Genomic DNA, 27,641 nt, shown 5'->3' with positions numbered 1-27,641 from the left:
AGGCTACTAAAATAAACTCAATAATAATGGGGGATTTTTAGCTATCCCATATTGATTGGATACATGTCACCTCAGGAAGGGATGCAGAGATAAAGCTTCTTGGCACCTTAAATTACTGCTTCTTGGAGCAGCTAGTCCTGGAACCCACAAGGGAAGAGGCAATTCTTGATTTAGTCCTAAGTGGAGCACAGGATCAGGTTCAAGAGATGAATATACTGGACCGCTTGCTAATAGTGACCATAATTAAACTTAACATTCCTGTGGCAGGGAAAACATCACAGTGGCCCAGCACTATAGCATTTAATTTCAGAAAGGGGAACTACACAAAAATGAGGTGGTCAGTTAAACAGAAATTAAAAGGTACAGTGCCAAGAGTAAAATCCCTGCAAGCTGCATGGAAACTTTTTAAAGACACCATAATGGAGGCTCAACTTCTGTGTTTTTTAATTTGGGGTATACATTTAAGAGAACCAAAAAAAAGCCACTGTGGCTAAGCAACAAAGTAAAAGAAGCAATGTGACAAAAAGGCATCCTTTAAAAAGGGGAAGTTAAACTCTAATGAGGAAAATAGAAAGGAGCATAAACTCTGGCAAATGAAGTGTAAAAAAGAATTTGAAGCTAGTCAAAGACTCAAAAAGTAATAGCAATTTTTTTTTTTTAAAGTACATCAGAAGCAGGAAGCCTGCTAAACAACCGGTGGGGCTACTGGATGATCGAGATGCTAAAGAAGCACTCAAGGATGATAAGGCCATTGTGGAGAAACTAAATTTAATTATTTTCATCGGTCTTCATGTTTGAGAATGTGAGGGAGATTCCTAAACCTGAACCATTCTTTTTAGGTGACAAATCTGAGGAACTCTCCTAGATTGAGGTGTCATTAGAGAAGGTTTTGGAACAAATTGATAAACTTGAACAGTAATAAGTCACCAGGACCAGATGGTATTCACCAAGAGTTTTGAAGGAACTCAAATATGATTTTGCAGGACTACTAACTGTCATCTGTAACCTATCCTTTAAATCAGCTTCTGTACCAAATGACTGGAGAATAGCTAATGTGACGCCAATTTTTAAAAAGGGCTCCAGAGGAGACTCTGGCAACTACAGGACGGTAAGCCTGACTTCTTTACTATAGTTTCAACCTGTTTGCCCAGTACTGAACAAAATTGTCAGACACATACATGAACATAATTTGTTGGGGAATAGTCAACATGGTTTTTGTAAAGGGAAATCATGCCTCATCAATCTACTAGAATTCTTTGAAGGGGTCAACAAGCATGTGGACAAGGGGGATATAGTGTATTTAGATTTCCAGAAAACCTTTGACAAGGTCTCTCACCAAAGGCTCTTCAGCAAAGTAAGCAGTCATAGGATAAGAGGGAAGGTTCTCTCATGGATTGGTAACTGGTTAACAGGAAACAAAGGATAGAAATAAATGGTCAGTTTTCAGAATGGAGAGAGGTAAATAGTGGTGTCCCCCAGGGGTCTGTACTGAGCCCAGTCCTATTTAACATATTCATAAACGATCTGGAAAAAGGGGTAAACCGTGAGGTGGCAAACTTTGCAGATGATACAAAACTACTCAAGATAGTTAAGTCCCAGGCAGACTGCGAAGAGCTACAAAAGGATCTCTCAAAACTGGGTGACTGGGCAACAAAATGGCAGATGAAATTGAATGTTGATAAATGCAAAGTAATGCACATTGGAGAACATAATCCCAACTATACATATAAAATGATGGGGTCTAAATTAGCTATTACTGCTCAAGAAAAAGATCTTGGAGTCATTGTGGATAGTTCTCTGAAAACATCCACTCAATGTGCAGCGGCAGTCAAAAAAGCAAACAATGTTGGGCATCCTTAAGAAAGGGATAGATAATAAGACAGAAAATATCCTGTTGCCTCTATACAAATCCAGGGTATGCCCACATCTTGAATACTGCGTGTAGATGTGGTCGTCCCATCTCAAAAAAGATATGTTGGACTTGGAAAAGGTTCAGAAAAGGGCAATAAAAATGATTAGGGCTATGGAACGGCTGGTGTATGAGGAGAGATTAAAAAAACTGGGCCTTTTCAGCTTGGAAAAGAGACGACTAAGGGGGGATATGATAGAGGTCTATAAAATCATGACTGGTATGGAGAAAGTAAATAAGGAAGTGTTATTTACTCCTCCTCATAACACAAGAACTGGGGGGTCACCAATTGAAATTAATAGGCAGCAGGCTTAAAACAAAAGGAAGTGTTTTTTCACACAACGCACAGTCAACCTGTGGAACTCTTTGCTGGAGGATGTTGTGAAGGCCAAGACTATAACAGGGTTCAAAAAAGAACTAGATAAATGCATGGAGGATATGTCCATCAATGGCTATTAGCCAGGATGGGCAGGGATGGTGTCCCTAGCCTCTGTTTTTCAGAAGCTGGGAATGGGCAATGGTGGATCACTTGATTACCTGTTCTGTTCATTCCTCCTGGAGTACCTGGCATTGGCCACTGTCAGAAGACAGGATACTTGGCTGGATAGACCTTTGGTCTGACCCAGTATGGCCATTCTTATGTTCTTAGGTTTGAAACAGACTGTAAAGAATTTTCTGCTCTGCTGAGACTGCACTAACTAAAAACACTATTGACCTCTTTCTGGGTAAATCCAAAAGCCTTAATTCCATCCCCATTCTCTTTGACCTGTCTAGTGCTTTTAACACCCTCAGCTATTCCACTTTCCTTAATTTCTTTTTCCTTTGGGCATTCACAACTCCATTCTTGACTGGTGGGTTTTTTTTTGCTTCTTGGACTGCTCCTTGGACTGCTCCTTCATAGTCTTCAGTGGTTATTTCACCTCTTCCTACTCTCTGCTAATGTCATTGCAAGGTTCCATCAGCAGCTTCTCCCTGCTTTTATTCCTTTTTATCTCTGTCTCATGGTTGCATTCCCATTTCTGTGCTGATGATTACAAGGTCTAATTCTTCCCCCACTGTTAATATTGCATTCTTTTTGACATGTCCTGCTGTCAGTTTAGAGTTTTAGCAAAACTAGAGCTTCTCTCTCTTTTTTTTTTTTTTTGGTCTTCCGTCCTCCTGGCCTACAATTTTGGATTCCTCGTCACAACAGCCTTGTGCAGTAGCTGAACAGTGTAAAAAGAAGCAGGTTTTTGACTTTGAAACTATTGTTTTAGACTTAGCCTTGCTTGTCAGGAGGGCTTGTTTTTTTAAATGGCTTGTAATAAAGATTCTGTAATTGTTTGAGGTTGTTTGTAACTGTTGAAAGCTCTGTGAGTAGACCTTGTCCTGGTTTCTAATTGCAGTAAATCTTGGATTTTACAACATCTTTCAGGTTTCACAGAATAACTGTTGTGTCCATTTGATCTTTAAATTGCCAAGGTGCTGTTGCTGTCTTTTTTTTTTTTAAATCCCTTTTACAAACAGAAAATATTCCCTCTTAATGATTGGATGGCTGCATTGAACTTTTTTGCAACAATTGTTTTTTTTCTTGTTTGCTTTTCTTACACTTAAAAAGGCACCATTTTATTTTTATTTACTTGTAGCCCCATCTGTTTTGATATGATTGAAGAAGCATACATGACGAAATGTGGACACAGTTTCTGGTAAGATTTTATGTTAAACAAAATGTCTGTTTATCATTTTGTAAATACTTTCATTATAATGTGGTTAGAGATTGATTTGCACTGACACTTGGAACTTAATTTTGTGTTCTTTCTTAACCCATGTTAATTGTGACACAATGAATTAATGGGTAAAAATAGGATTTAAAATAAGGCTAAGGCTACGTGGCCGGAGTGAAAAATATATGTGCTACCACATCACTTGTAATTTAAAGCGCTTGTATATTGTTTATAGTATACTGTGCTTTCAGGTAAAATATTGTCAGTCAACTTCCTATTAAGTAAAATTTTAAAAATTGTAGAGGATGTGATTTTGTTAACAAACTCCTTTTTGAGGGGAGAATTTACTTGTCACTCTTGAAACCATGGAATCCCCCCTTCCCTTGTCTTCAAGTATCTGTTTTTTGCAAAGTTTTACTAGGAATTGCCATATTGGATCATACCCAACATCCATCTACTGCAGTATCCAGTCTCCTGCAGTGGGTAGGGCTAGATGTTTCAGAGGAGGTCATAAGAATCCTGCAGAAGGCAGATGTGGTATAATTTTGCCCCCTACATTAGTGCTCCTTATGATCTGATAGTTAGAATCATAGAATCATAGAATATCAGGGTTGGAAGGGACCCCAGAAGGTCATCTAGTCCAACCCCCTGCTCGAAGCAGGACCAATTCCCAGTTAAATCATCCCAGCCAGGGCTTTGTCAAGCCTGACCTTAAAAACCTCTAAGGAAGGAGATTCTACCACCTCCCTAGGTAATGCATTCCAGTGTTTCACCACCCTCTTAGTGAAAAAGTTTTTCCTAATATGCAATCTAAACCTCCCCCACTGCAACTTGAGACCATTACTCCTCGTTCTGTCATCTGCTACCATTGAGAACAGTCTAGATCCATCCTTTTTGGAACCCCCTTTCAGGTAGTTGAAAGCAGCTATCAAATCCCCCCTCATTCTTCTCTTCTGCAGGCTAAACAATCCCAGCTCCCTCAGTCTCTCCTCATAAGTCGTGTTCTAGACCCCTAATCATTTTTGTTGCCCTTCGCTGGACTCTCTCCAATTTATCCACATCCTTCTTGTAGTGTGGGGCCCAAAACTGGACACAGTACTCCAGATGAGGCCTCACCAATGTCGAATAGAGGGGAACGATCACGTCCCTCGATCTGCTCGCTATGCCCCTACTTATACATCCCAAAATCATAGAATCATAGAATATCAGGGTTGGAAGGGACCTCAGGAGATCATCTAGTCCAACCCCCTGCTCATAGCAGGACCAATCCCCAATTTTTGCCCCAGATCCCTAAATGGCCCCCTCAAGGATTGAACTCACAACCCTGAGTTTAGCAGGCCAATGCTCAAACCACTCCTTCTTGGCAACAAGGGCACAAAGCTGACTCATATCCAGCTTCTTGTCCACTGTCACCCCTAGGTCCTTTTCCGCAGAACTGCTGCCTAGCCACTCGGTCCCTAGTCTGTAGCGGGAGCTTGTCCTAGTCCTGGCAGGAGCTTGTAGCCCTGCCACCCAGAGTGCTGGCGGAATGGTGAGCTGAGGCTGCGTGGGAGTGGGAACAGCAGGGGAGGGGCCAGGAGTAGCCTTCCTGGCTGGGAGCTGAAGGGCTAGGTAGGACGGTCCGTGGGCCGTATGTGGCCTGCTGGCCGTAGTTGGCCCACCTCTAGCTTCAGCCGTGAAGCATAAAGCTTAATATTCCATGTGCATTTTGCATACAGTTAAAATAGAAAACTCTTGTGAGTTTTCTCATTCTTTTGGTACATTAACTGATCTTTTAGTAATACTTAATATTAGGCTCATCCTACAGATTAAGTTTTGTAGTGTGGAATATACTTCTCCCCAGCAGTATTATGCTTCCAGGAGAAGTAGCTGCTGACTTCTTCAACTATGTGCCATATGCAGCATTTTGTGCTTGTTGCAAGTCCTTTGAAGTGTCCATGGTACAGCACCAATCAAATAATATCAGTCCATTGTTCCAGTCACTAATCTGAGGAGTGCGATACTACAATAGTAATGTCACAGAGATGGGTGATTGTCCTTGCCAGCAAGGTCCAGTGTCTGTTTAGTGTTTCCCTGGGATTCCTAGCAGTGAAGCAGAAAGCCCCTTATGGCTTGACATTTATTAATCCACTCTGCTGAAAGGAAGTGGGAGAAGCTGAGACCAAAGATGCTTTGTCTGTGTTTCATTTAAAGCTACTGTGGGTGCCAGATAATCCTATAGCCTAGGGATGATGCAGTTTGCCAGAATTGTCAAAAACTTAGTAAAGTTACTTTATACAGACTCCAGACACTGCTGTCATGTACTGTGGCTTATAAAAGTCGTAAAAGCTGCCAGTCTGTGCTATGCAGAGAATTTACTGACTTCAGATGTAAGATATGGGTCTCCTTGTTGGCACAGACACTTGTATGTTATATACTGCCCTTCAACCCGATTTATGAGCTGAGTCACTTCCTTAACCTGTGGCAGAAACATGATTTTGGCCCATCCAAGTTTTGGATATGAAGCTTTAAATTGCCTTTTTGTTTTAGGACGTTACTTGTTAATATTGGAACATCCTGGTATCACTCCCTTCTAGATCCATTCTTGTGCTCTATTTACAGCTGTTATCTAACAGGGTGTATGGAACACCTCATCAAGTGCTGATATATTATTTTTCTGCTGTTATCTGGACTACACTTTCATTGTGCCTTTTTCCTCATGGCCTCTAACTTGTTTTATTTCTTGCTTTCCTCGAACAGCTATAAATGTATTCATCAGAGTCTGGAGGATAACAACAGATGCCCCAAATGTAACTATGTGGTTGATAACATAGACCATCTTTACCCCAACTTTTTAGGTGAGTCTTAGGTTTAATTGTTTGCATTAGAAACACTGTCTAAGGATAAGAATTTAGCAGTAGTAAAGACAGCTGTGCAAAATTGTCCTGTAAACTTACAATTCCAGGTACAAAATCGACTCATCAGCCCTCATGCTTGTGACTGTATCTGGAGGGGAGGGGCAGGTGGTGTAAATTGACATAGCACCCCTGATGTCAATGGAGCTATGCCAATCTACATTAGATGAGGATCTAGCTCATTATTATTGGTGCTCTATAAGAAGCAAAATGAAGACCATAGATTTATGAACTGATTTTACTCTACCTTTTACACCATATTTTTGGCTATAAGGTATTTACAAGGTGCAGCCATTGTAAGTTACAAGACTGTGTGATACAGTTTTACCTGGGGTTTAGATTTGGGTTGCATGTGCCATGAGGCATCGTGTGGCATGTATATCTTAATTTTCCCATGTATTTCTATCCTAATGAATAAAAATTTGAAGATTGAGGCAAGGGAGGGAAAGAAGATTTAAAGGAGAGAAGACAGGTGGACTAGGAAATACTCTGGTGTTTGAGAAATATGTCAACTTTAGTAGTTTCGTGTGTTGAGCTGCTATTTTAAGTAAAATAGCAAATGAAAGGTCAGTAACGTGGGAACACTTCAAAAGCAATTATCTCAAATCCGAAATGTATTAAGTTAAAAAAATAAAGGACAATTCCTTCCCTTCCTCAGTAAGGGTTGGAACCTAGAATGATGGACTGGATATTCTTAATCATGGAACTAGTCCGTGTCAGGAGGAAAGAAGGAAACTATAGTGTTTCAGATACTTGTCTCTTTTGTAAAATGCATTTAGATCTGGATGGGATACCCTATATAAGGACTTGTTTACACAGGAAAAAATCCTGCAGTAACTAGTATGTGCTAAAAGAAAAGGAGTACTTGTGGCACCTTAGAGACTAACCAATTTATTTGAGCATAAGCTTTCGTGAGCTACAGCTCACTTCATCGGATGCATACTGTGGAAAGTGTAGAAGATCTTTTTATATACACATAAAGCATGAAAAAATACCTCCTCCCACCCCACTTTCCTGCTGGTAATAGCTTATCTAAAATGATCACTCTCCTTACAATGTGTATGATAATCAAGGTGGGCCATTTCCAGCACAAATCCAGGGTTTAACAAGAACGTCGGGGGGGAGGGGTAGGAAAAAACAAGGGGAAATAGGTTACCTTGCATAATGACTTAGCCATTCCCAGTCTCTATTCAAGCCTAAGTTAATTGTATCCAATTTGCAAATGAATTCCAATTCAACAGTTTCTCGCTGGAATCTGGATTTGAAGTTTTTTTTCTTGTAATATAGCAACTTTCATGTCTGTAATCGCGTGACCAGGGAGATTGAAGTGTTCTCCGACTGGTTTATGAATGTTATAATTCTTGACATCTGATTTGTGTCCATTTATTCTTTTACGTAGAGACTGTCCAGTTTGACCAATGTACATGGCAGAGGGACATTGCTGGCACATGATGGCATATATCACATTGGTGGATGTGCAGGTGAACGAGCCTCTGATAGTGTGGCTGATGTTATTAGGCCCTGTGATGGTGTCCCCTGAATAGATATGTGGGCACAGTTGGCAACGGGCTTTGTTGCAAGGATAGGTTCCTGGGTTAGTGGTTCTGTTGTGTGGTATGTGGTTGCTGGTGAGTATTTGCTTCAGGTTGGGGGGCTGTCTGTAGGCAAGGACTGGCCTGTCTCCCAAGATTTGTGAGAGTGTTGGGTCATCCTTCAGGATAGGTTGTAGATCCTTAATAATGCTTTGGAGGGGTTTTAGTTGGGGGCTGAAGGTGATGGCTAGTGGCGTTCTGTTATTTTCTTTGTTGGGCCTGTCCTGTAGTAGGTGACTTCTGGGAACTCTTCTGGCTCTATCAATCTTTTTCTTCACTTCCGCAGGTGGGTATTGTAGTTGTAAGAATGCTTGATAAAGATCTTGTAGGTGTTTGTCTCTGTCTGTGGGGTTGGAGCAAATGCGGTTGTATCGCAGAGCTTGGCTGTAGACGATGGATCGTGTGGTGTGGTCAGGGTGAAAACTGGAGGCATATAGGTAGGAATAGCGGTCAGTAGGTTTCCGGTATAGGGTGGTGTTTATGTGACCATCGTTTATTAGCACTGTAGCTTCCAGGAAGTGGATCTCTTGTGTGGACTGGACCAGGCTAAGGTTGATGGTGGGATGGAAATTGTTGAAATCATGGTGGAATTCCTCAAGCGCTTCTTATATAGTGCAAGTAGAGTAGGGGCGTTAGGGGACGAGAGCTGAGGAAGCGTTGTTCTAAGTCAGCCATAAAAATGTTGGTATACTGTGGGGCCATGCAGGTACCCATAGCAGTGCTGCTGATCTGAAGGTATACATTGTCCCTAAATGTGAAATAGTTATGGGTGAGGACAAAGTCACAAAGTTCAGCTACCAGGTTAGCCGTGACATTATCGGGGATAGTGTTCTTGACGGCTTGTAGTCCATCTTTGTGTGGAATGTTGGTGTAGAGGACTTCTACATCCATAGTGGCCAGGATGGTGTTATCAGGAAGATCACCGATGGATTGTAGTTTCCTCAGGAAGTCAGTGGTGTCTCGAAGGTAGCTGGGAGTGCTGGTAGCGTAGGGCCTGAGGAGGGAGTCTACATAGCCAGACAATCCTGCTGTCAGGGTGCCAATGCCTGAGATGATGGGGCGCCCAGGATTTCCAGGTTTATGGATCTTGGGTAGTAGATAGAATATCCCAGGTCAGGGTTCCAGGGGTGTGTCTGTGCGGATTTGTTCTTGTGCTTTTTCAGGGAGTTTCTTGAGCAAATGCTGTAGTTTCTTTTGGTAACCCTCAGTGGGATCAGAGGGTAATGGCTTGTAGAAACTTGTGTTGGAGAGCTGCCGAGCAGCCTCTTGTTCATATTCCGACCTATTCATGATGACAACAGCACCTCCTTTGTCAGCCTTTTTGATTATCATGTCAGAGTTGTGTTCTGCACGGCTGAAGTTATGGAGCAAGTGATGCTGCTTTTCCACAATTTCAGTCTGTGCACGTGGAAGCACTCTATGTAGAAGTCCAGTCTGCTGTTTCGACCTTCAGGAGGAGTCCACCGAGAATCCTTCTTTTTGTAGTGTTGGTAGGGAGGTCTCTGTGGATTAGTATGTTGTTCAGAGGTATGTTGGAAATATTCCTTGAGTCGGAGACGTCGAAAATAGGATTCTAGGTCACCACAGAACTGTATCATGTTCGTGGGGGTGGAGGGGCAGAAGGAGAGGGCCTGAAATAGGATAGCTGCTTCTGCTGGGCTGGATAGGTTAACAGTATTGCTGGGTGGGTTGAGGGAACCATTGCTGTGGCCCCTTGTGGCATGTAGTAGTTTAGGAAGTTTAGTGTCGTTTTTCTTTTGTAGAGAAGCAAAGTGTGTGTTGTAAATGGTTTGTCTAGTTTTAGTAAAGTCCAGCCACGAGGAAGTTTGTGTGGAAGGTTGGTTGTTTATGAGAGTGTCCATTTTTGAGAGCTCATTCTTAATCTTTCCCTGTTTGCTGTAGAGGATGTTGATCAACAGCCCCCCAACCTGAAGCAAATGCTCACCAGCAACCACATACCACACAACAGAACCACTAACCCAGGAACCTATCCTTGCAACAAAGCCCGTTGCCAACTGTGCCCACATATCTATTCAGGGGACACCATCACAGGGCCTAATAACATCAGCCACACTATCAGAGGCTCGTTCACCTGCACATCCACCAATGTGATATATGCCATCATGTGCCAGCAATGCCCCTCTGCCATGTACATTGGTCAGACTGGACAGTCTCTATGTAAAAATAAATGGACACAAATCAGATGTCAAGAATTATAACATACATAAACCAGTCGGAGAACACCTTCAATCTCTCTGGTCACGCGATTACAGACATGAAAGTTGCTATATTACAAGAAAAAAACTTCAAATCCAGACTCCAGCGAGAAACTGTTGAATTGGAATTCATTTGCAAATTGGATACAATTAACTTTTAGGCTTGAATAGAGACTGGGAATGGCTAAGTCATTAGGCAAGGTAACCTATTTCCCCTTGTTTTTTCCTCCCCCCCCCCCCCCCGACGTTCTTTGTTAAACCCTGGATTTGTGCTGGAAATGGCCCACCTTGATTATCATACACATTGTAAGGAGAGTGGTCACTTTAGATAAGCTATTACCAGCAGGAGAGTGGGGTGGGAGGAGGTATTTTTTCATGCTCTGTGTGTATATAAAAAGATCTTCTATACTTTCCACAGTATGCATCCGATGAAGTGAGCTGTAGCTCACGAAAGCTTATGCTTGTCAAATAAATTGGTTAGTCTCTAAGCTGCCACAAGTACTCCTTTTCTTTTTGCGAATACATACTAACACGGCTGTTACTCTGAAACCTAGCATGTGCTAGTTACTCTGCACTATCTCCCTGTGTGGACACACTTACCATGCATTGAGTGCCTTTGAGTACATTAGCTTAATGCACTTTGGAAGTGCATTAACTTTAAACAGGCTAAGGGCTCTATTAGTGCACAGTAAAGTTGTCCACATGGTGAGTTAGTGCAGGGTAGCTAGTGCTATTTAAATTCACACCCAAACTTACTGCACACTAATTTCCCCATGTAGACAAGCTGAAAGACCTTTGTTCTACAGGTTATATTTAGCGGGTGAAGCCCTGTGCCCCCACAGAGCTCCACTGAATTCTTTCAGAAAAATACAACAATTGCAGCTGGGTGTTTTTGAGATTTTAAATTTTCCGTTCTATTTTTTCATGCCTTGATATTTCATTCAGACTTTATCTTCCTGATTCACATTGAGTCTCCAATATTTATGTAGCTGTGCACTTGTATAAATCATATTTCTGAGATTCTCCCCTCTCAAGAATGTGGAAAGAGGCATTCCTATTGAGAGTGTGCTCCTATGCATGCACAAACTTCCTTTGTTACAATTATAGACTGAAATGTAGAAATATTTTTTTTGGCAATTAAAGTGAGAGAGTGAACTACTCTGATATATAATCTTTTCTTTAATAAAGCTTTTTGAGGGTTTTAAAGGTGGTCAAAAGTCAAGGGGGTGTTGCGTGTATGGGGAACAGGGGTTGTTAGTCAAAGAGTGAGTAGGGGGAGACTAAATCAATATGTGAAACAAAATTATACCAAAAAAGAAATGTTTAAGGAATATGTTGCTAGAAGGTAGTTGTTGTTTGGGGGCTTATACAATTTTTTTTGGCCTGTTTGATGCTACTTGCTAATCTGCAGTGAATCAGTTACCACTTCATTTCTTTCCGGTACTTTAATCCCGAAGCTGAAATAATTAATCTAATTAAATGATCATAGTAAATTACAAAGGTGAACTAAAGTTTTGGGAACTACACCTGCCCCTAACTCCTGGTCCTGCTGACTTTTTTTTGTTGGTTTTGTTTTTTTGAATCTTTACCGTCACATTTTCTTTAATTTAAAAAAGTTTCTCCCCATGTTGCTATAGGAAAGACACACAGACGAAAGAGGGAAAGTGACTAGTTAGGGAAAAGGAAAAGGAGTCCTTGTGGCACCTTAGAGACTAACAAATTTATTGGAGCATTCCACTCATACGGCTAAATTCAGTGCCTTGCATAATGACAGGTTTCAGAGTAGCAGCCGTGTTAGTCTGTATCCGTAAAAACAAAAGGAGTACTTGCGGCACCTTAGACTAACAAATTTATTAGCGTTAGTGTAAGGTGCCACAAGTACTCCTTTTCTTTTTACGGATACAGAATAACAGGGCTGCTACTCTGAAACCTGTCATTATGCTAGGTAGGGAAAATCAGTGAAACTGCTTCCAGATAACATTGTCAAATGTTCCCAGTAATCTGCAAAATTTTTTCTCTAATCTTTATGTTAATCTTGTTACAATTAACACTTAGTAGGTAAAACAGTCTTCAAGCAGAATTTTTTTTTAAACGTTCATTAAGTTATCCACCATCTCTTGCCCTAACATGTTTTCTTTCTGATTTGTAGTGAATGAGCTCATCCTCAAACAGAAGCAAAGATTTGAGGAAAAGCGATTCAAACTGGACCATTCAGTGAGTAGCACCGTATGTTTCAACTCTTTTTTCTTTGTTTTTATTAATGGTCTTGGATGGGAATTGCTCCACAGCCTAGGTTAATGCAGGACAAATCTCACTATTGATGTGAAAGAGTTTACTTTAGGGGGAATAAGCCTATATCAGTAGCTTTGGATCACAGCAGCTGTGTTCATTCTGGCTGTCCCTTCCTTCTCTGCCTTCCATCATGAATGAAGCAAGCAGTTGTCCTACTTTAGATGTCATCAGACATACTTAATAGTAGGGCTGTTGATTGATTGCAGTTAACTCACACAATTAACTAAAAAAAATTAATCGTGATTAATTGCAGTTTTAATCACACTGTTAAACAATAGAATACCAATTGAAATTTATTAAATTTGGATGATTTTATATATTTTTCAAATATTTGATTTCAGTTTACAACACAGAATACAAAGTGTACAGTGCTCACTTTATAATTTTTATTATGGATATTTGCACTGTAAAAATGATAAACACAAGAAATAGTATTTTTCAGTTCACCTCATACAAGTACTGTAGTGCAATCTCTTTATCATGAAAGTGCAATTTACAAATGCAGATTTTTTTGTTACATAATTTCACTCAAAAACAAAACAATGTAAAACTTTAGCGCCTACATGTCCACTCAGTCCTACTTCTTGTTCAGCCAATTGCTCAAACAAGTTGTTTACATTTATGGGAGATAATTCTGTCTACTACTCAATTACAGTGTCACCTGAAAACGAGAACAGGTGTTTGCATGGCACTGTTGTAGCCAGCATTGCTAGGTATTTATGTGCCAGGTATGCTAAACATTCGTATGCCCCTTCATGCTTCGGCCACCATTCCAGAGGACATGCTTCCATGCTGATGACACTCGTTTAATGCATGATTTCTTTAATTAAAATTGTGACAAATCTTGGGGGAGAATGGTATGTCTCCTTCCTTGTTTTACCTGCATTCTGCCATATATTTCATGTTATGGCAATCTCAGATGATGACCCAGCACATGTTCATTTTAAGAACGCTTTCACTGGAGATTTGACAAAATGCAAAGAAGGTACCAATGTGAGATTTTCTAAAAGTAGCTACAGCACTTGACCCAAAGTTTAAGAATCTGAAGTGCCTTCCAAAATCTGAAAAGGATGAGGTGTGGAGCATGTTTTCCAAAGTCTTAAAAGAGCAACAGTCTGATGCGGAAACTACAGAACCTGAACCACCAAAAAAAAAAAATCAACCTTTTGTGGGTAGCATCTGCTCGGATGATGAAAATGAACGTGCATCAGTCCCCACTGCTTTGGGTCATTATCGAGCAGAACCTGTCGTTAACATGGCAGCATGTCCTCTGGGATGGTGGTTGAAGCATGAAGGGACATATGACTCTTTAGTGCATCTGACAAGTAAATATCTTGCCATGACAGCTACAACAGTGCCATGCAAACGCCTGTTCTCATTTTCAGGTGATGTAAACAAGAAGCAGGCAGCATTATCTCCCATAAATGTAAATAAACTTGTTTGTCTGATTGGCAGAACAAGAAGTAGGACTGAATGGACTCGTAGGCTCTAAAGTTTTACATTGTTTTGTTTTTGAGTGCAGTTATTTTTTGTACATAATTCTACATTTGTAAGTTCAACTTTCATGATAAAGAGGTTGCACTACAGTACTTATATTTTTCAATTCACATAATAAATTTCTTCTTTTTTATAGTACAAGTATTCGTAACAAAACAAAAATGTAAAGTGAGCACCGTACACTTTGTATTCTGTGTTCTAATTGAAATAAATATATTTGAAAATGTAGAAAACATTCAAAAGTATTTAAAAGGTATTCTGTTTAACAAAACAATTAGTTGATTGATTGTTTTGATCATGTGATTGATAGAGGTTGGGAAGTTCCCTGAAAAAAAAGCATACTTGTCAAAAGGGAATAGTCAGGCATTCGTTGCTGGAAATAGTAGCTATATGCTGAGCCTGGTAGCAAGTTTGTTGCACCAATCAACTAATACGTATGATCATGCCAGCCATAAAAGGGTAAGGAAATCCTTTGGAGCATTGAAATCTTGGCTCTGATCCCAGGTAAAATGACCTGGTTCCATTCTAGATATTGTTTGTGTCACAAAATGAGAATACAGTTTAGCATAATTAGTAGTTTCTGCTGATTAGTCCCTGGACTGGAAAAGTGTAGAGGATCTAGTGTGTTAGGACCAGAATGTATACACAGAGCTGTTGGGCAGGAAACTTGAACAACATCAGCCTGCACTATGCCTGACTTCATTTACCTCATTTATGTATTTTATAAATCCAGTTTAGAAAGCAATATTAAAAGGCTTGAAACTCATGTTTTTCATTGTCAGTGAAGGAGAACAATTAGCCTTCCACTAAGGTAGCTTGAGCTTTGGGACTGTGTTGTACAAATGACTGCTTTTACTAATTAGCTGGTTTTTAAAAAAAGTTAACTAAGGCTAACCTGAGCTACAGAAACGTGTAGGGGGTTCTTGCTTAATTAAAAGAGCATGCTGAAGTATCCTCAAGTCTTCCTGTCCAGTTGAATTGGACCGTCAGCTAAAAGCACATGTACTAGCTAACCGATTTTGCCCAGTCCCTTTACTAATTGTTTGAGGCAAGTTTCATAATGTATACAATAAGCAAATGTGGCATCTTTATCCATATGACATGTAAATCATGCGCCCCAAGGAGTTGACTTATTTCTTTAAAAATGTGTGTTCCTCATTTTATTGGTATGTTTTTCCTAAATATGCTTATTCAGCCTGATGTACCAGTTTAGCAATGTGGAGATCATTTTTGATTTTGGCAGAATTCTGTTTTCCTTCAAGACTAGCCCTTATTATAATTATATCCTTTTTAAGATCTCCTCAAATTAAATTCTTGGATCTTCAAAAATATCACCTTTTGTAGTGATAATCAAGGTGGGCCATTTCCAGCAGTTGACAAGAACATCTGAGGAACAGTGGGGGTGGGGAATAAACATGGGGAAATAGTTTTACTTTGTGTAACGACCCATCCACTCCCAGTCTCTATTCAAGCCTAAGATAATTGTATCCAGTTTGCAAATTAATTCCAATTCAGCAGTCTCTCGTTGGAGTCTGTTTCTGAAGTTTTTTTGTTGAAGAATTGCAACTTTTAGGTCTGTAATCGAGTGACCAAAGAGATTGAAGTGTTCTCCGACTGGTTTTTGAATGTTATAATTCTTGACGTCTGATTTGTGTCCATTTATTCTTTTATGTAGAGACTGTCCAGTTTGGCCAATGTACATGGCAGAGGGGCATTGCTGGCACATGAGGTCATATATCACCTTGGTAGATGTAAAGGTGAACGAGCCTCTGATAGTGTGGCTTATGTGATTAGGCCCTGTGATGGTGTCCCCTGAATAGATATGTGGGCACAGTTGGCAACGGGCTTTGTTGCAAGGATAGGTTCCTGGGTTAGTGGTTCTGTTGTGTGGTGTGTGGTTGCTGGTGAGTATTTGCTTCAGGTTGCGGGGCTGTCTTTAAGCAAGGACTGGCCTGTCTCCCAAGATCTATGAGTGATGGGTTGTCCTTCAGAGTAGGTTGTAGATCCTTGATGATGTGTTGGAGAGGTTTTAGTTTGGGGGTGAAAGTGATGGCTAGTGACGTTCTGTTATTTTCTATATTGTTTCATTACTCATATTTAGTGCTGTAGCACACACATGCTATAGCAAAATAATAAACTTTGTGAACTGGCATATTGGGTAGTTGACAGCTTCTTATCCCCAGTCCTATGAATGCATATGCTTAACTGGAAATGTGTGAGTAATCAATAAATGAAAGTCGGAGAACTTTCACCAATCTCTTAGATCCTGCACTGTAACAAAACATCTTGAATTATCGAGTCAGATAGTCCTATCTAGGTCAGTTTTTATCTGGCTTTGTTTCTTAGTGAGAGCTAATGATATTTCTCTACTTGTTTTGCCAATTCCTGAAGTTTTTAATGGCACCAGACTTGTGGTAAACACACAAGCCTACCTTACAGCTCTACCCTAGCATAGGGTAGTTCCTCAAATACTTCCCCAATAAGATAAGTTGTTGCTGGGGTGTGATAAATAAGTTTCCTATACTTTTGGGGAATTCTTCTTTCTGAAAACTACTTTGTTGTGTGCTTTACAAAGGCTGGAATACTAGTTTAAATATCTTATGTCAAAGAACTCTGACTGGTATTTACTTTCTCTTCCTCTGCTCTCTTGTTCTCTTTTTTAGAATGGACACAGATGGCAGATATTTCAAGACTTATTGGGAACTGATCAAGATAACCTTGACTTGGCCAATGTTAACTTGATGTTGGAGCTGCTTGTGCAAAAGAAGAAGCAGTTGGAGGCAGTAAGGAGCTTTGCTTACCTTATTTCATTTACTAATAAATTGTGATTAATCACAGGCATCTTCCTTCCAAAAATATTTCCTTTTTTTTTTTTGCAATGGAATGTAATGCAGAATTAATCTTAAGGTTTTCTATAGGATCCCATTGCTCTAGTATTGAGCACTTCTCCATCTCACTGACTTTAATGACCGCAAACTACGTCCAGTATTGGAGTACGATACGAAAACCTTATGATCTCACTTGAGGCAGGATCATGCTGAAGAGAAAGCTGAGAGAAAATATCAGTGGGGAAAAGGAATACAGAAAGTGACCTGCCAAGCAAGTGGCAGTTAGACTACACTGTCTTTGATATAATTAGACATTTGCTAAGTGAACATTTGACTTCAAGATGTGTAAAATGTGAGGATCTAACTAAACAATAACCCTTTAAGGGGACTCCATATGTTTACTAATTTATTTACACCTTGAAGGAATTACTGTGAAACATGAGATTTTTAGCCCTTACAGCTCCCAATGTGAAGCAAAGAGAATTTATGAGCAATCAGCATATCTAAAAATCAGGACCTTTCCCTTTTTATGCTTAAAGGAAAACCGTGGTTGTCTTGCATATCATAGCAGTATGAAAGTTTATAAGCTAAAAGCAATCTGTCACTATGAATAAACTGAAGTCTATTTGTTTTCGTATAAGTTTTGTTATAATTGGTAACTGAGTATAATTCTGGAACTATCTTGCTGGAAAACTATCAGCTGAAACCAACAATGTGAGAGGAGACAGGCCTAATGCAACCCACTCTATGAAAAAGTGTGTGTAAGAGGGTCAGTGGTCCAATATTGGAAGTGGAATTGGATGGCAGTTGATACATGGGTGGGCATACTTTAGAACAATAATTTTTGATTAAGAACTCTTAGGGCAGTAGTTCTCAAACTTTTGTAGTGGTGACCCCCTTTCACATCGCAAGCCTCTGAGTGTGACGACCCCCCCCCCCCGATAAATGAAAAACACTTTTTTATATATTTAACAACATTATAAATGCTGGATGCAAAGCGGGGTTTGGGGTAGAGGCTGACAGCTCATGACCCCTCCTCCCCCGGTAATAACCTCGTGAGCCCCTCGGGGGTTCTCAAACTGGGGGTTGGGACCCCTGTCTTAGAGGCTTTCAAGATCAATTAAGTCATAATCTTTTTTGCTTGGTTTTGGCTTCTGTGAGGAAATGAAATACACTAAAAATAAAATCCGTTTTACATTTCTGGTAAAAAAAAAAAAAAAAAAAAAAATTGCTAGATTAAATGTAAGAGGTCTTTTAATCAGATTGTGTGGGGATTTACATGTGTACTTTCCTGTGTATAGAGGACAGACCCCTTGGGGGTATTGTTTAAAGTTTTTTTCCATTGGGCTGGGGTCAGACTTTATAGTAAATCTGTTTTCTTCTGGAAGCCTTGCAATGACAAATGTGAAACGCTTCAGGTTGTCACCACAAATATGTTTGAGGAGAGAACTTTGAAATGGAGAGCTCGTATCCTGTTCAGTTATAAGACTATCCTCTTCAGAATAAAAGCATCATCTAGGTGTAAGAATAGTAATTCTTCACTTACACTTTTGGAGGTACCCATTCAGATTTAAAAACTAAGTGTTCCTCTGTACATTTTACTTACCTCCTTTTCTGGTTATTTTGGAAACATATTACAATAGCAAAAGGACCAGACCAGAAAAGTAGTTTATCCCATCCTTCTCAGCTGTTTTTCCCTTTAACGGATCCCTGATGCCCCTTCCCCTGGCTCACCTTTGAGCTCATACTCAGTCCTACAGTAAACTAATTTTTCTAAGATCTGTGCAAATTGCTCTTCCATGTGTCTGTCTAGTATTAGTGGTGCACTGATGTTAGGAATAGAGAGAATCTACATTCCTGTCAGCTTCTTGCCGCCTCAAGTTTTGGGTCATTGCAAAGGAAAATATAAGGAATTAATTTATTTAGAAAACTGAAACACCTCTTTCCCTTTCCCAAAACAGCTAATCTTCACTAGTGAGTTTATTTTCCATTACCGAAGCTCTTTTTGTGCTTCTGTGGAATGTTCCTTTGGGGAAAGGGTTGTCATTTTCTGAAACCAAATTATTCCACTTAATTGGTTGATTAGAGGTGAAAGCTCAAGATCTGCCAACAGTGGCAGATGCGCAGCCTTTGTTCCAAAAGGGTCTGAAATCACTCCACCTGGGAGGAGAATGAAAAATGTGCTTTTCCTATTAATCACCTGTAATACACAAAAGGAGAATATTTGTGTCCTATAATGTAAAACTTTGCCATGTGCCAACCAGAACTTTGAAACCTAGAAGCAAAGCAAAACCACCTTACTTGTAATTGTGACTTAATGTGTTGCTCCTTTCCCCTACTTCTAAGTGAAAGTGATTTGTTTCCATGCCTGCTATGAATTGTTGTGCATAAAATTAATCTACTTTTTCTCTTTAAATTTAATTTTCTGTTATAGGAGTCCCATGCTGCCCAATTACAGATCCTTATGGAATTCCTCAAGGTTGCCAGGAGAAATAAAAGAGAGGTAGCAGATTTTGTTTTTGTTTTTGCTACTGGGTGAGGCTTTTTCCTTCTTTAAAAGGGGGGAGCAGGGAAATAGGTCAGCCTGAAATGATCTCACTGAGGAGAAAATTCTCTGCTGCAGAGGGATATTTGAAATACCTGGATTTCCAGGAGAATAGATCAGTTTAAATATGACAGCTTTGGTTTTTAACTTCCATTGCCTTTTTGTTTCATATTGTTGGTTGCATACATGTGGAGAGGGGAAATTGTCAAGGAAAGAGTCCACGCTGGCAACTCGTGGTAAATTCGTGAAACAAGATGCAAGTGTGAGGGGGGAAAATGGAAAGTGAGGGAGGGAAGGCTGGTAGGCACCTTTTAAAATTGTTTCCAAAATTATATCAAAAATGTCAATGCTTTCAGGATCTGGAAGAATGTTAATGTCTCTCAGTCACAGTACCAAATGGGGATAAGTTGCTAAGATCAGTAAGAACAAAGAACTAATATAAAGGCACTCAGGATGTTTAAAAAAAAAAAAAAAAAACAAAGCGGGCAGGATGTAACAAAATGAGATTAAAATAGGAAAAATAAAAGGAAGGTAATATAGCACAGAAAAAATCCAAAACACAGATTATCAAAAGTCTGGGAAGAGAGATTTAGAAAGTAGTAATGCCAAAATAGAATGAGACATGGAGGTGATGGTGGACAGAAAATTGGCTCTTCTACCAACATACAGCATTACAAACTCATACTTCATGTGGATTTCTCTTCCCCCACCCCTTGTGGGTTTTTTTTTGAGAGTTGATGTGTAGGTATCGTGTCCCAAACCATGGAAGTGGTGGTCCCATTTGCTACGTGAGTAATGAAACTGCACCTGGAATATTATACAATGCTGCGCACCTTAGTATCAGAAATATTCCAACCAATTGGAAAGAATTGCAATAAGTCTCCAAAATGGCTGGGGATCTGGAGGGGCTGATTTCTGCTGAAAGAGTTAAAGTAGAACATGTATAGCTTTGCTGTTTGACTAGTGAGGGGGGCAACAAGGGTGCAACCCTAAAATATCTGCAGGCTGTAAATACCAATGATGATAGAGGAACTGTCCAGAGTGGCCAAGCAAGTTATAAGGCCTGATCCAAAGCCCCTTGAAGTTGATGGCACTCTTCAGTGGATGAGGCCCCTAGGGAGGAGTAATGAGATGGAACTGAGAGAGAAATTTAGGTTCAATATCAGGAATATTTCCTTAAATACAGGGTTTATTAGACTAGGAGTAACTTCCAATATGAAATGGTGAAAGCACTATTACTTAAGTAGTTTAAAACTAGATTTTAACATAGACTGCTGTTCTGCATTGGTTGGGCATGGTCTTTGAGAACCTATTGGATCTCTTCCCTCTCTAATTTCTGTATCTTATAAAGCATGCCCTTTGTAGTTCTTAAACGTCTCTTAAACGTCTTAATGCACAATTTAAAAGAAGGAAGGGGAAAAAGCTTTGCTCAGAGACGTATGTTCATTTTGGGTGGTAGCAGAACTTGGATTGGTTTGTTCCTATGTTTAGCACCTATCTTTGTATTCAGTTAGGGTGACCAGATGTCCTGATTTTATAGGGACAGTCCCAATATTTGGGGCTTTTTCTTATAGAGGCACCAATTACCTCCCTTCCCCGTCCCGATTTTTTTTTTCCCCTCCACATTTGCTAACTGGTCACCCTATCTTCAGTATCTCTGCTTTCATCTTAAATAAACAAAAACCTCTACTTGTTACGGTTGTGAAGAAAACTTTCAAAATTTGAATCAAGATAGGTCTTCACTGCAGTTAACTTGGCTGTTACTCTGGCATTACCCTGCTCCTCTCTCATCCCCACACACAATCCTTTCATCTGAGTTTGACACCTTCAACCCAGGCTAGCTGGCTTGTCTGTGGCTGAAGGCTAAAACCTGAGTGAGGTTTCCATTTCGGCTGGTAACCCTCCCACTTTGCAGTGAGACTGCACAACTAAACCACTTGAGTGCTGGTAGTCCTTCAGTGCCTTCCCACAGTTCTTCCTGTGTGGCCAGAACGACAAACAAGTTCTCCCAAAAGAATCAGAGTGGTTCAGCTTGCAGCAGTACAAAGAATTCCTAGCACTGCACCCAGGTGAGTGCAGCACCAGTGAGGACACAATAATTCTAGTATCGCTTTGCACTGTGGCTGCTCATTCCCGGCTGTGGCTAACCTTGAGTGCTGGTCACTTGAGTTAGCTTTGCAGTGGAGGCATGCCCCTAGTGTAGGGGTGGGCAACTACGGCCCACGAGCCGTTTTAATCCGGCCCTTGATCTCCTGCTGGGGAATGGGGTCTGGGGCTTGCCCTGCTCTGTGCGGCTCCCAGGGAGCAGGGTTGGTGGCCGCTCCACACGGCTCCCGGTAGTACTGACGTGTCCCCCCTCCAGCTCCTACACATGGGGCAGCTAGTTGGCTTCGTTCTGCATACTGCCCCTGCCCCAAGCGCCACCCTTGCAGCTCCCATTGGCCAGGAACTGTGGCCAATGGGAGCTGCAGGGGCAGTGCCTGTGGACGGGGCAGCGCACAGCAGAGCCGCCTGGCCGCACCTCTGTGTAGGAGCCAGAGGGGGGACATGCCACTGCTTCCAGGAGCTGCTTGAGGTAAGTGCCACCTGGAGTCTGCACCCCTGAGCTACCCCTCCCTGTGCCCCAACCCCCTATCCCAGCCTTGATCCCCTTCCAAACCTCTCGGTCCCAGCCTGGAGCCCCCTCTGTACTCCAACCCCACCCCAGAGCCTGGACCCCCAGCCGGAGCCCTCACTCCATCTCCCGCCCTCTGAACCCCTCGGTCTCAGCCCAGAGCACCCTCCTACACCACAAACCCCTCATCCCCAGCCCCACCCCAGAGCTCACACATCCAGCCAGCGCCCTCACCCCCTCCCACACCCAACCCCAATTTCCTGAGCATTCATGGCCTGCCATACAATTTCTATACCCAGATGTGGCCCTCGGGTCAAAAAGTTTGCCCACCCCTGCTCTATTGTAATCACTTTAGATATAGCTACTGGGAGCTGCCCCATTCATCCAGGTCAGGTGCTAATTCAGAAGCCTGATGATGATTAAATGTCAACATTAAGTATTTCATTCCTGATGCTCTAAAGGGGAGAGTCAAATCTGCTCTGTTTCCTGTGAGTCTCATTTTTATGCCAGCAGTGGATGACCGTTTGGGAAAGTATAACCACATTATTTTTCCCAGTCAAGAGGGAGTCAAGCCCCAGGAGGCTAAGAACCTGTGGGCATACTAAAGGCTCAAATTTCAGATGCCTACCAGAGTTCAGAGGGCATGTACAGTCATATTTTGAATGTCTGACATGGTATTGTGAATGTCTCATTTTGGCAATTTATAGGGAGATATTTTATGGATAGAACTTGAAAGAATGCCACCACCCTTTTTTCCGCTATTTGATTACGGTAAAAATGTTTGAAGACTAACTGTAACTTGATTCAGTAACTAGGCGTATGTCTACACTGCTGTTAAAGGCCATGGCTGGCCCTTGTCAGTTGACTTGGGCTCAAGCTACAGGGCCGTAAAATTGTGATGTAGACGTTCAGGCGTGGGCTGGAGCTCGAGCTCTGGAACTCCCTGAGAGGGGCGATCAAATACCTACGCTGCAGTTTTTACAACCTCACAAGCCCAAGTTAGCTGACATAGGCCAGCTGCGGGTGTCTGCTTGCAGCATAGATGTACCCTAAGAGCAAGTTGGAACCTTAGGTTAGAAAAGGAGCTCTTTTTCTGAGAGTGGCAAGTGTCTGTTTTGATTTTTTTTGCATAATTTGATATTCCTTTAAGATATTATATTGTTTGGGAGCAACATTTCCTAACTTGCCCCAGTACATTATTGCAGGATTTTCTAAACAGAGATTGATTTTTACATAACACTTGTGTTGCAGTTCCTAGACAAACTAGATAAATTCCTTGTCTGATACTGTACACTTGATAAGGTCCCAGAGTGAATTTACCAGTGCAATTCTGGATACCAGCATATTCAAAGTACATAGTAAAACAGCTGCAGCACTAGTTGCAAGGAGATTGGAACAAGTTATCTGCCTATAAAATGGTTGGAATAACATGTATTGTAAACCACCAAATACGTTAGATACTATTAATTGTGAAGCTGTAAGTCCTAAGATTCTTACTGACTTTTTACTGTTACTTTGTAAAAGTAGCTTCTTGGGATTCTATATTCAGTCTCTTGATGGCTCCAGATCAGATTGGCTCAGTTTGTGTTTATAAAATGTTTTTTTTTCCAATGCTTAAAACTGAAAACTCATCCTGGATTCAGAACATCAAGCTCAGTATTTTTGGGCTCTCACATTGCCAACAATAAAAATTCTGCAATTAGAATTTGTGATAACTGAGTGTGAGGACAAGAGTATTGTCCTCATTGTCTTAGATGTGTTGGGTCTGAAATAGAAATAAATAAAAAAGCTTTTGTTTTGGTCAGAAAAGTAACCAAATGCTCCTGGATGCTCTTGAAGGTCAATATTTATACTTTTATGTACTTGCACTTTGGAGTGCAAAAACATCTCTCAATTTCACATTCATTGGCCCTCTAAAAGGGAAATATAAGTTGTAGCAATTGCAGAAGAATATCCCATTAGAGTTCCTTGTTTTCACATGCTTGTAACTTTCTAAAACACTGATCTTTTGGGGCTGAAGTTATCCATGCATGATCTCTTCACAAAGACTATTTTTTTTAAGTTTGAGCAAAATCCTTTTGTTTGAAAACATGGTGCAAAAATACCAAACTTTCCCCATGTAATTAAAATATTCTAACCACCTCTCTTTGAAAAAATTCCTGTGGACAAAAATGGCTTAAGGTTGAAACTCATGGATACTAATGGCTCTGAAACAAAACTTTTAAACAAAGCAGAGGTACAACTGTTTGAAAAGTGTGTATTAATCATTCACAATAGAAAATCTATTTGTATGCAGTGCAAATTTAACATGGACATGTGTTTTCCATATGTATGCCTGGTTAATTAAGTGTACTCTTCTTAGTTCCTCGACCCAATAATCTCTTCTGCTGAAAAAGGGGTAGAGCAAGGGGCTTGTTAAGGTCAAACTAAATAGCTCTGGAATATTTTTTAGCTCCTTTTTTTAAAAAAGGAAAACAAATGCAAAAACCAGTTACAGTTGCACAGTTAAAATAAGTGTTAAAAGTTAAGGTTTCACAACAACATTGTTAACTCAGCCACATTCTGCAAATACAGATTTTTTTGGTCTGGTTTAATTTAATTTTAGATTTTTTTTTTTTTTTAAAATCTCATTGTCTCATGGTATATTTACCTACATTTAATTTAAAAACACTTCTAAATTTAGTTGGCCAGTGTCATTTACACCAAAAGGAAAAAATCTCTCAAGTGTACACTTGGCTATAAAGAAAGACCTTACCAGTTGCTCCTTAGACAGATTACTGTGCTTTTCACTGTTATGAGGACCACCAAACCTTGTCCCAAGTCTTGTCGTCTGCAGGAAATGTTTTGACCCCATATATCCAAATGTAGGATCTATGGGTGTGAGTGCATAAGCTTATCTCAAGTGTCATATTTGTCCATAGGGAAAGAGGTCTATTGATATCCATATCCTAGAACATAGCTTGTAGAGCTCGGACATAAATATTGTTTTTTCATCTTTATTGGAGTTCGTGAATTTTTTCTAAATGCAACATTAAGAGTATGCTATAAGTCTTTTGCATTTAATTAACGAGGCTTCTTATTCCATGTGTCATGTGATGAGTATTATTTTTCAGCAGGTTAGTATCCAAGAGGAGCAGAGTAATCCTGAAGTGTTGCACAGCTTTGCTGAAATTGCCTGTTCAGTATTTCAGAATAGTCATCTTTCTGCCTCATCAATATGTCTCAAACTTTTTGTTCCTTCCCTGTAATGAAGATGTGAAATTGTAGAAATAAGGATAGTTATTGTGGGATAAACGCAAGGAATTGGAAGCATGAATTCTCCAAGGTTGTGATTTAGTTCTTGCTCATCACGATCTGTCAAACCTTATTGCTTAGTATCCACACACGGGGACAGGATAATGAGTAGGCAAGGGGTGGTGACAAAGCTAAAAATCAGTCATTCTCGCATGATATCACAAAGTCTTGATTACATTCCAAGACACCTGAGGTGGATTTATAATTATTGTAGGACTTTCCTAGCCCCGTCTTTAAAAATTCAGTTATTTAAGCTTCTTTACATATCAGGCTTTTTAATAAGGGTTGTTAGAACTGAATTAGACCACAGTAAGCCAAGAAAATTGCTAGTATGTAGGGAACAAAATGAGACTTTAATCTATTATGTATTCATTGATACATGTGTCTGACTCACTTTGTTTTGGTAGGGTTTTTTTGCTCACATGAAAAGTTGGTGATGCTGTCTCATACTAAAAGGGACCTTATTGGACTCATGTACTTTGATAGTGCTTGGAGTTCAGTACCTTTGTAATATAATTTTTATAATAGTATTTGGTTATTTTGTTAATATAACCAAAACTAAATTCTCATATTAACTGGTTCTACTGTGGTTTTCTCTGTGCTGCATTGACTTGGAGGCAGAGCCAGATTGGGATAGGATTGGCTCCACCCATTTCAGGACCCAGCCAATTCTGTTCCCATAGACTTGCGGGCATCTCTGGTTTTTCTGCAGAGCATAGGGATTTTCTCCTCCACACCTAGCAGCAGTTTTTCCCCCCTCAGGGAGACCACAAAATAGAGCAGGGGTGGGCAAACTTTTTGGCTTGAGGGTCATATCTGGGTATAGAAATTGTATGGTGGGCCATGAATGCTCACGAAATTGGGGTTGGGGTGCAGGAGGGGGTGAGGGCTCTGGCTGGGGGTGCGGGCTCTGAGGAGGGGCTAGGGATGAGGAGCTTGTGGTGTAGGAGGGTGCTCCGGGCTGAGACTGAGGAATTCGGAGGGTGGAAGGGGGATCAGGGCTGGAGCAGGGGGTTGGGGCATGGGCAGGTGGCTCAGGAGTGCAGGCTCCAGGTGGTGTTTACCTTGAGCAGCTCCTGGAAGCAGCGGCATGTCTCCTGTCCAACTCCTACACAGAGGCACAGCCAGGCAGCTCTGCTGCACGCTGCCCCGTCCTGAGGCTCCACCTCTGCAGCTCCCAGTGACCACAATTCCCAGCCAATGGGAGCTGTGGGAGTGGCGCTTGGGACAGGGACAGTGTACGGAGCAGAACCCTCTGGCTGCTTAGGAGCCAGCAGGGGAAACATGCTGCTGCAGTTTCTGGGAGCTGTGCAGAGCAGCCCCTGACCCTGCTCCCTGGCAGGATCCCATGGAGCGGGGCAAGCCCCAGACCCTGCTCCCCAGTGGGAGCTCGAGGGCCGGATTAAAACAGCTGGCATACTCAGATGCAGTTTGTAGTTTGCCCACCCCTCAAATAGAGGGTAAGACTGAAGAAAACAAGTGGAGAGGAAATGCCAATCCACCCAGTCCTTCATGGAGGGAGGAACAAATCTTTTTTGTCATATGGGAGAGTTTTTCCCTCTGTATGTTGTCCAGTTCGTCTTTATCTCCGGCCACTTCAGTTTCTACTGGTACAGTCCCAGCACCATTTCTTACAAGGGTACTTTCTGGTATCTTTCCCAGAGCAGAAAAAGCTGTAGGGGCTTCTTACTCCCTGGGATAGCTATACCACTCTTACCCACACCCACACCCAGCCCTGGCCTCAGCTGCTGTTACTGCTAACTGTCCAGCCTCATTCTGTGGTGCCTAGCAACCTTTCTTCAGTGGTTCTATTTTTCTTGAGGAGTCTGTGATGTTACTTTCATCTCCCATTCTTTCTTTTCTCTCTAAGCCCTGGTCTACACTAGGACTTTAGGTCGAATTTAGCAACGTTAAATCGATTTAAACCTGCACCCGTCCACACAGTGAAGCCCTTTATTTCGACTTAAAGGGCTCTTAAAATCGATTTCCTTACTCCACCCCTGACAAGTGGATTAGCGCTTAAATCGACGTTCCCAGCTCGAATTTGGGGTACTGTGGACACAATTCGATGGTATTGGCCTCCGGGAGCTATCCCAGAGTGCTCCATTCTGACCGCTCTGGACAGCACTCTCAACTCAGATGCACTGGCCAGGTAGACAGGAAAAGAACCGCGAACTTTTGAATCTCATTTCCTGTTTGGCCAGCGTGGCAAGCTGCAGGTGACCATGCAGAGCTCATCAGCACAGGTGACCATGAT

General features: G+C 41.1%; 1 protein-coding gene across 3 annotated transcripts in view; it reads left to right on the top strand.

The window, feature by feature from the left end:
• COP1 (COP1 E3 ubiquitin ligase) overlaps nt 1–27,641 on the top strand; it is a 228,234-nt gene that overhangs the window by 10,057 nt on the left and 190,536 nt on the right. Inside the window, exons 1-6 of one of the 3 annotated variants that reach the window (XM_084635926.1) lie at nt 1,090–1,108; nt 3,535–3,594; nt 6,352–6,449; nt 12,464–12,540; nt 16,767–16,886; nt 19,366–19,434. In XM_084635926.1, the coding sequence (XP_084492052.1) occupies nt 3,551–3,594; nt 6,352–6,449; nt 12,464–12,540; nt 16,767–16,886; nt 19,366–19,434 (408 nt within the window). In that variant the 5' untranslated portion in view covers nt 1,090–1,108; nt 3,535–3,550. Of the gene's footprint in view, nt 1–1,089; nt 1,109–3,534; nt 3,595–6,351; nt 6,450–12,463; nt 12,541–16,766; nt 16,887–19,365; nt 19,435–27,641 lie in introns of those variants that run through there. The other 2 variants (XM_084635924.1, XM_084635925.1) reach the window with 2 other exon arrangements.

Source organism: Lepidochelys olivacea (assembly GCF_965140295.1).
Source record: "Lepidochelys olivacea isolate rLepOli2 genome assembly, chromosome: 8".
Taxonomy (NCBI): Eukaryota; Metazoa; Chordata; order Testudines; family Cheloniidae; genus Lepidochelys; species Lepidochelys olivacea.
Note: the sequence above shows the minus strand (reverse complement) of the source record. Positions and strands in the feature narration are given on the sequence as shown.